Source organism: Juglans regia, chromosome 2 (genome assembly GCF_001411555.2).
Source record: "Juglans regia cultivar Chandler chromosome 2, Walnut 2.0, whole genome shotgun sequence".
Classification (NCBI taxonomy): Eukaryota; Viridiplantae; Streptophyta; class Magnoliopsida; order Fagales; family Juglandaceae; genus Juglans; species Juglans regia.
In genome coordinates this window covers 509317-519210 of record NC_049902.1, presented here as the reverse complement: position 1 = coordinate 519210, position 9894 = coordinate 509317, and the positions used below count along the sequence as shown (strand labels likewise).

Sequence of the window (9894 nt, the reverse complement as noted above, 5' to 3'; positions counted from 1 at the left end):
TTTGAACCTTAAACCTGAGGAGCATACCTCCAAACTCAAGGTTTTTACCACTTTGAACCAACCCCTAGGGGTTAACTAACTACAACATGCAACCGTTTGCAACTACACATGCAATTTTTGCAGCACGAAATTCTCAGGGTATATGTTCTAGAGTGCAATAAAATTAAAAGACACCTTAATTTATATTTTCAACAAATTTGAAAGAGATCTATCCAACAATTCAAAGCATCTTCAACCAACAATTTAACCAAAAAAGACAGGAAAAAGACCAGTTCTTGTAACAGAGATAATGCCAATCCTCCTAGACCTTCACTGCATGTTCTGGAAGCGTTTCACAATAATGATGCTCATATCCATATAACGCCGTGCACAGTTTGAAAGGCAACTAGACTCACTGGAACTAAACTTGCTTCCGGGTGTACCAGTGATGCATTTGTCCCAGCAGACATTTGTGAGCTTTGCCACCATCTCATTAACCATTGCTCTTTCCTTCTCTTGCTGCATAATGAGCATTAACTTATTCAAAAGGAAGTAAAATATACATGCAACTTGGTAATGATAAGAGTTACTATTGATGATAGCAATCATAATAACCATCACCACCACAATATATCATGATATCATGCATATATTCCTAGAAGGGTCGAGTCTATGACGGCTAAATCAGTGTGCAATAGTCTCTCTCTCTTCTTTTTTTTTTGTTATGACGGGGAACCACGCCAAGGTAGAGCCCTTAGGACTCATCCATGGAACCTAAACCCTAGGAGAGACTAGCACAACAACCCACCGTCATGGCCTCCTACTTAAATTGCATTTTCATCCCGGGGGGAATCGAACCTATGACATGGGGCTCATGCACACAAGTTCGCCCTTACCACTTGGGCTACCCACGGGTGGGTGCAATAGTCATACAAACTATAGTGAGTCCCACCATGAATTCAGTCGAAATAGAATAATATAAACAGCAACTTGGTATGAGTACAACTTTTTACTATTGACAATGACAATAGTAATAACGAATCACCGTCCTAACAAATGTTCTCTGCTCTCTCTTTTTCCAGATTTTTCCAGCGTGGAACCTCGCCAAGTCATGGGCCTTTGGAGCCACCCTTGGGAATAAAACCTGGACACATTACCCCACCCACCAAAAACCATGTACTAGCTAATCCAGGGAAAACCCTAGCGCAGAACCGAATCTATAATATCTGAGTCTATAGCTAATCCCAAACCCTACCTTAATACCTTTGACCATTAGGCTACATCCTGGCAGGTATGACCGCTAATGTTTTTGACCTCATAATATATGTTTTATTTTAGGTAACCTCATACTCCAAGAAGATTCCTAGCTTGTGTGATGGACTGAATTAGTCTCCAAAGTTTAGACAGAGTTACTTTTAAAACCATACCTATATCTTACATAAGAAGCAGGAATGAGAAGAAGGCGTTATAAATCACCGCTTAAACTAAAAACTTAAGCTAATAGAAGAAACAATTTCCTTTCGATAAGTAACCTACGCTTCATCAATAATAAAAAGAAAAAAAGATGTTATCCAGGCAAACGTGCAGTATACAGGATATACTTCTAATCAGAAAAGGAGAAAAGCAATAAAAAATCCCAATAACTAGAAATAGAAAAACAAGACTAGCCAGACATCTCAAAGTGAAGAGTCCTAAAGAAAACATCCTTGACTTCGACAACTATCCTCTCACAATCCACAAAAGTCTGACCATTCCTTTGGCTGCATGTGCACCACATAATACAAGATGGGATCCATAGAGCAGCCCACTCAGAGCTATCAAACCCATCTTTCCAACATGCCAAGAGGTCTACCACTCTATACGGCATGACCCAATTGAGCCCAAACAACCCAAAAATAGTGTTCCACAAAGCATTGGCTGCCTTGCAGTGAAGCATGAGATGATCGACCGTTTTCTCACTTCCCTTATACATACAACAACAATAAACCACGATAATACTTAACTGGGAAATTACAAAGTGGAGATAAAACACGAATTTAGGATTCTGATACCACAATAAATTATAAGCAGCATTAAAACAGCGACAAATGATCAGTTCCATCAAACCTAATCAAAATTCTAACAATGCATTAAGCAATCAAACCTTAAATAACACAACCGAATAACAACCTAAAAAAAATGAAGGGCAACCAGCAATCATTCTACACTTCAAACTACTTTTTTTATAGGTAATTCTACTCTTCAAACTATTTAAATTGTATCAACCATTGCATATGATACATCGTAGAGGATACTGTCTTTCAAGTCCTGGAATAGGAGCGACCAAACACACTCAAAATCATAGGATAATATCATCCAACAACAAGCTTGTGCATCAATAAGAAAGGGTCTTTTCGATTTCACCAAGTACGCTTGCCTAAGTAATGAAAAAGAATCTACTTATCAAAAAAAAAAAAAAGTAATGAAAAAGAATAATCTCTCATTCTAGCATTCAATGAAGTAGAACAGCGCAATCTTTTAGAGTTTCTCTGTTCTTTACCTCAGGTTTCTTGGGAAACCAGCCAAAGGAAAAACAGATTTCAAGAAAACTTACGGCGATAAATTGCGCAAGTTCATTGGATTGGAGTTGCGAAGGATCCATTGAGAGAGTGAGAGTTTTCAGCGGCTAGACGGAGGAATTTGTAGACTGCCCTAAAAACCCTTTGAATTTGTACACGGAGGAATTACAGCGGCTAGAGTTTTCAGCGCTTCGAAGGTCTAAAACCCTAAAAACAGAACGGGGTCTCTCCTCACTAGACGGAGGAAGACGGCATACGGGGCCCGACAGAACTGGGCTCGCATTCATGAGATTTGTAGATTGCCCGTTTCCATAAGATGAGTGACGATTTAAACGAGCCGGTTCTTAGGCCCAATAGGTCCCATCGCCTTGCCAAATTGAGCCGAGATACAGTTTTAAAGTGTGCAAATCTAATACATAGATTTCCTTTTGAAAAAATAGAGTCCACCGCTAAAATTTTATTTTTGAAACATGACTTAAGTCTCGTATAATTTTTTTTTTTAAAATGAACAAATATAAGATTCACATGAAAAAAAACTCGTTTTATAATGATGGATCTTACTTTTTTTAAAGGAAGTACATGAGACTTACATACCCTAAGACTGTATCTAACATTATTATTTTTTTCACGTGAGTCTTGAATTTGTCAATTTTTTTCGAATGGAGAACGTGAGCCTGTACACCTAACTCTATACAAATGATATTCCTTTAAAATATAATACATGAGCATCAACAATTTCTAATTAAGATTGGATTCAAAGCGTGCTTATCATAATATTAGAACTTTAAAGCGGGAGAAATAGGCACATAAAATGAGTGCCACAACTAAAGGTGGCAAGATGTGTATCATGTCATTCAATTCATGTCGGACCAATGTGTTCTTTTATCAATCTTCATAAGTACAATACATACATTTTGCAACGAATCTATTTAAAACATGATTTATCATATCCTTTTAAGTTTTTTATTGAACAATAAGGTCCTGATTGGAAATTAGATTGAATTGAAATCAACTCAATTCAGTCTAATTTTAAATTGAGTCTAACATCCAAACACTTAACTCTCAACTCTCAAATCTAAATTTATCTTTTTCAACTCAACACATTTTTACACGCGGCACCCGCAACCTTTTTCAACTTTCTATAAATATATCTAAACTCATCTTAACATTCAAATACATTTTAGGTGAGCCCCACAAAACTCACTTCACTATCTCAATTTACTACTATTTATAAAAAAACTCAACTCATCTCAACTTGACTCGACATCCAAATGGATATGCTAATCATGTAAAGAAAGAGGTCATGCAATAAAGATGAACATATGCCAAAGAGACTTTTTTCATGATTAATGAAGTTTAGTTTGATTGTTTAAAAAACTTTGCTTTTTAAGCTAGCACTTGTTATTTCAAACTTTATAGTATCATAGTATGAGTTATTATTTTTTCAACTTATATAATTTAAATAATAAGATTTAATTTGTAATATTTAAATTTTAAAATTTTTCTTTTGAATTAAAATATATAAATGTAAGCACTTTACTAAATGTATTATCCACACCCACTATAACAAATACTACTTTTTTTTTTTCAAGAGTGAATGTGGTCAAAAAAAGTATAACTTTAGTGAGAAAATTTTTTTTAGCCACCAATTTGGTCTATGAGAGACTCGTGGCATATAACTGGTGAAAAAAAATTCTTTTTCCACCAAAAATAATATTCATAGAAAAAAAAATGATTTTTCCCACGACAATATTGGTGGATAAAACATCCAAAGTTTCGTGACAAATAGATATAGATATTGCCTTCTATGGTGGAAAATACAATTATTTCTCACGATAGAAGGCAACATGATCAATAATATGGCCCATAAACAAAAGTTATGAATATTATTGATCAATAATATGGCCCATAATAGAAGGCATAAGGATTTTGTTATGAATATTATTGATCATGTTGGCTTCCCTTTTGTACTCTCCTATTTGCAAACATTGCAATAAAACAACAGGTCTTGATTGACTGGCCAGTGGAAAGATGTGTAAAACGGTTTTGATATATATAATTTACATTTCTGAATTTTTTGTTAAAGCTCTTTAGGTGTTGGTTTTATTAAGTGAATAGGATTTTGTTGTTTAATTGAGCATTGTTGCATATATGATGTTTTTCTGACGGTCAATTGGTAATTTGTATATTCAATGCAGTGAAATTATACTAGTTTGTTTGTAAAACTTTGTGAAAAAACTAGCAGTTTCTAGAAGTAGGTTTTGTGGGAAAAAAACTTTTTAAGAAAAGTGAAGCCAGTGGAAAATACTTATTTAGTGACTTTTGGTTAATTCCCACGAACTTTAGACGTGGAAACAAGTAAAATTGCCACGATTATTGTTTATGAGCCAATAATTCCCAAAAAAAACAAAAGTGCCCATAACTTTTATTTACCGCAAAGTAAATTTTAAAAAATTACACAACATACTTCAACCTAATTTAAAATGAAGCATATATTATGTTTCTCTCATTTTCTTAATTTTTAGAAAAGCAGACACAATTTAACTACCAATTTAATAAAAATTATAAACATATGAATATTTATATCATCCAAAACCTATCCCAAAAAAAAAAAAAAAAATACATAAAGCAATAAATATTGTAGTGTCTCTTTAATCTTCTTCCTTCTTCGCGCACAACTCTAATCCTCTCTATGTATATGTAACTAAGAATATAGAACATGAATATATAAGAGCTTCCGGCCTCTAACGTATCATCACCTGCTTTCTAATTTGAATATGAAAAGGAGAATTCACAGAAAAAAAGGTACATAAGTTGGTTTACACTTCCTATAAAGATTGAGAAAGGCTATAAGGAATAAATGCTAAAAAACAAAATAGGACTGACCTTCCCTGGTATGTGATAGATGATCTTCGATATGCAAGGAAAATATATATTCTAGCAAGTTCCAACATGCATTTACAAACTGAAAAGGCTTAAGAGGTCAGAGACGAGGAGGAAGAGTCTTGGCAAGACATTTTATCAATCAACTTCCAAGAATACATCCAGATGACCTATTTTTACCACTACAATTCCAAGATACAAACTTCACACTTAAATAAATTCTAACACTGAAAACACGAAAATATTGGAAGGAATAGCCATTCTTAACTGTTTATCCAAAGCATAAGCGTTATAAAAGCTTATACTAACTCTACTCAAAAGAAAGAAATATACTCGGATTATTTGGAGCAAACAAATGCTATTTCAACAAACTTGACTACAATGCTAATAACAGCAACCTCGAGAGTTTGATGATAATAATATACTAATAGCAACAACTACAAGAATTTATAAAGAATTACACATAATATATGAATTCATTATGGCAGCAACTAAACTTAGTATAAGATTGCACATAATATGATGGCAATACATCACTAATAGTAGCAACTACAAGAAATTATAAAGGATTTCACACAATATATGAATTTATTATCATTTAAAGAGAAAATAAAGTATCAATCCACAAATACAGCATCAGTCCTTTACCCCCTGTTTGGTTACCAAGAAAACTAAGCAATAATAAATAAATGCTCCTCTTAACCATAGCCACTTCACTTATGCTATGGTTAAGCTTGGTATCTTATTCTTACATTGTGCATGTCACTGCACAGCTCAACAGTATATAAAGCAGCACTAACTACTACATAGTAGCGTCTAAATCGAAGCAATTCTTGAATATTAAAGATATTAAGCATCACCTTTTACCTTTTAAATGACATTAAGAGCAAGGCACCCTTGCCTTGACACCTCATTTACCGAGGTAGAAATTAAGCTAGTTACATGCTCAAAACCTTTTCGCACATCTACTGGTGTGCCCATGAAATCCCATAGCACTACCAGTGTCCTCCCAATATTATGCAACTTCAGTAAAACAAAATGCATAAGAGAAAGAACCCTTTGATAAATTTATGGATATAATACTATTGTTAAGTCACCTTTTGTAGCCTTTATTGTTTCTCCTACCTTAGTGAGTGGATCAACCTCATTAGTCTAGCAAGTGTGTTGTTGGTTGAGAGGGGTAGTTTTGGAGGGAGAGATTGAGAAGGGGGGGGGGGGGGAGCTGAGAATGGTGGTCGTGGTGGTTGCTTGGAGTGGAGTGGGGGTTTGGGAGGAGCACGACAACGCTGGGGAGAACTAGTGGTCGTGGGTTACTAAAAAGGAGAAAGGGAGGGCCTCGAGTTGTTGGGCTAGGTATGGTGGAGAAGGGGCTCCAACGAAAGATTGGAGATGGCATCGAGGTGTGGGTGGTGGCGCAAAAAAAAAAGAGAGAGAGAAAAATGGGGCAAGGAGGAGAAAGGAAAGGCTCGAGGTGAGGTGGTGGGCATGGGCCTGAGGGCAGAAAGCAAAAAGCAAAAGAAGAAAGAACAGGAAAGAGAGAGAGAGGAGAGGAGCATTGGCAAACTTGGGGTGATTTAGTGGTGAGGTGTGATGCAGAGCTGGAGTGGGATGAAGAGAGAGGAGACTGAGGGGGGGGGGGGACGGCTGGAGGGAAAAAAATAAGGGGAAAACAAAGGTTTAAATTTTATTAGCTTTTACGGTTGATTATTATCGCCGTAAAAGCTGAACACGTCGCCGCAAAAACAAATAACCCGGAATAGAAAAAATAATTCAGGTAAGTTTATTTGCAATGAGAAAAAGTCACCACAAAAGTAAATAACATCGTCGCTAAAACTAATAACAGATGAGGAATTATTATTTCTGGTAAGACTATTTGCGGCAAGAAAAAGTCGCCGCATAAAATCTTTTTGTAGCCACAGAAACATTTTTCCCCACAAAGTTTTACTTGCTGATGTGATCATCTCATGGTAAAAGGCTAGTTTTTTTTTTTTTTTCCCATGAACAGTTTTCGTATCATCAGCTAATTATTTGCCACAAATGTATATCTTGCGAAAAAAATTCGTGAGAAAAGACCATATATATTTGTTGTAGTGACCTTCTTATAGTACCATTTGATTGCTTTATACATATTTTTATCGATCTGACTTATAAAAAGTGGTTCTAGATCACTAAGATTTCTCGTGTGAGAGATATATATAAAATGATAAAAACAATATTAATGATATTTTATCTTTTATATTTTTCTCCTAATTGAGTGTCGTTTGTTTCTCCTTGCTAAATGTGAAAGGTTATGCTAGAAAGCTCAAATGAATGGACATTTATATATAATAAACTGCGACTAACTTGAATAATGCGAAAAGTAGTAAAATCGACGTAGTCTTTTATCAAAGCATCCAATCACAAAGGCATTAACAATACATAGTAAAAAAACCTATACTAAAAATATATAAGTTGCATCCATTATGAAACTAACTAGAACTCTAAGTTACACATTCAACAAATAATAGTAGAATATGATTAAAATGAATGGTACTTTAGGATAAGGAAATTGATTTCCTTTCCAGAATATATGAATGCCCAACTTTACACACTTCTCCAATACCATACGTACGTTCATCCAAATATATATATATATATATATATATATGCATATAATGTATAACAATACAATTAGAATCCTATTGTAATCATTATAAAGAGTAATGATTTCTCATTTTTAAGCAATGTAGAATCTCATATGTCACATTATTCTATAAAAAAAAAAAAAAAATCTCATATATCATCAACCCTTATTATTCAATATGAGATATCACAAAGGAAGTGAGCAATGATTCGACAATTCTTCGAAATATGAAAATAAAAATACTTGTGTTTGATGTGGTTTGACTTTTTCAATTGAGAATTAATACTAGGTGATTTACAAATAAATTCTAAAAAAGTAAACTTATAAACTGATTTAGTTTGACGTGATACGTGATATTGTAAAACTCTTTTTAGTACAAAGTAGATATGATGTCTCACATCAAATTTTATTTGTTTCTAAGTTTTTTATCACTTAACGAAGTGAAGTAGACAAGTAGGGACCAATTCCCGAAATTTATTTTCTCATAGATTTCTACTTGGTCGCATATTTTATCTTAAAGATTCTCAATATCTTTGTTAAGACAAATTGTCCTATAAATCATGGGCAACTGAAGATGATAAAATATCCAGATCCAAAACCTGGCCTAGCTCACCAGGCCACCACTTGGAGACATGAGGAAAAGCAGGAAGTATAAAGGAGAAGAGTGTGTTAAGAGGCAAGAGGGCAGTGCCAGGAGAAAGTGGAAAAGGGAGAGGTAGTCAGATACGCAAAATAGACTTCCCTCACTACTATAGAGGCGCACACGAGAAAATGATCAGATAAAAAGCAAGGGGCCAGACAATGTGGGGGTCTTCTTCGATTTCGACTTCTTCTTCAACCTCTGGAAATGGAGCTTCAGTGAAGGGTTCTTCTCCAGCAAATACATTCAAGATTTTCATTGTATAGTGAGAAATGAAAGGTTATGAGAAATTGTAAGCAGGCATATTATAGTGGATTTCTCCTCCATAGATGCTCATGGATGTAGACATTATACCGAACTACGTAAATCTCTGTGTCTTAATCTCTTACTTTTCCTGCATTTATTTTCTATACACCGCCATGAATGTATGCCCCGACATCGTACGATTGCACCAGACCACACCGATCGAGGCCCGAATCAATACAGCGGATCGGTAATGACTTTTTCTTCCCTTTCGGCCTATTGTGTGATTTTTAAGGCATCAACAATGGTACTTTGATTATTGGAGAGTTTTATTCAATACATTTGTTTTGTTTTGTTTTGTTGAGTACTTGGTTTTTTGGAAGTTGACCTTCATTGTGAAATCGTAAATTAATTATATTGGAGCAATGGGTTTGAACCAATGAGTTTTATGTGACATTGAGTGTTTGGAGTTTATGACTATATTGTTGAGATGTATATTTAGGTGATAGGAACTCCCTGATTCTCTGGAGACGGGGTGCTACAATTTAATTCGGCGTTGATATATTTTTTTACTCTTAAATAATCTGAAATAGAAAACTAATGTGTAAACTTTCATTAATAGAATATGTTCGGAAGTTTGTGGAGTATATTCGAATGTTTGTGGAGTATATACGTTTGAATGTAATACCTTACGTTCGAATGTATATATCGCACGTCTGTGTAATTATGTTTGAACGTTAATTCAAACGTAAAATCATGTTCGGAAGTTCTTTGGTTACATTCAAACGTACTGATCAGAATTAATAATTTCATAAAATTAAAAAGCATACAAATTGTATCATATTACACTACAAATAGTATCATCTCATGAAAATATTTTAAATAGTTGCAAAATTAGACGACAAAAGTTTTTAACAATGATAGGGTTTATTTCTTCTTCTTTCCCCGCCCACCGCAATCCTGCTGCA

The 9894-nt window shown here is 34.6% G+C and overlaps 1 protein-coding gene across 1 annotated transcript; it reads right to left on the bottom strand.

The window, feature by feature from the left end:
- On the bottom strand, positions 1 to 2812 carry LOC108998623 (mitochondrial import inner membrane translocase subunit TIM8). The gene is made up of 2 exons (XM_018975269.2): positions 2573 to 2812; positions 1 to 498 (listed from the first exon to the last, which is right to left on the bottom strand). Exons 1-2 carry the CDS (start codon positions 2618 to 2620, stop codon positions 310 to 312), a joined length of 237 nt encoding a protein of 78 aa, XP_018830814.1. The 5' UTR covers positions 2621 to 2812; the 3' UTR covers positions 1 to 309.
- Positions 2813 to 9894: the final 7082 nt, after the last annotated feature.

Bases quoted from the DNA above. Each gene is read 5' to 3' on its own strand.
- LOC108998623 (XM_018975269.2), bottom strand. From the start codon at position 2,620: ATGGATCCTTCGCAACTCCAATCCAATGAACTTGCGCAATTTATCGCC. The intron at 499-2,572 runs GTAAGTTTTCTT...CTCATTATGCAG, and splicing joins AACTTGCGCAATTTATCGCC to CAAGAGAAGGAAAGAGCAAT.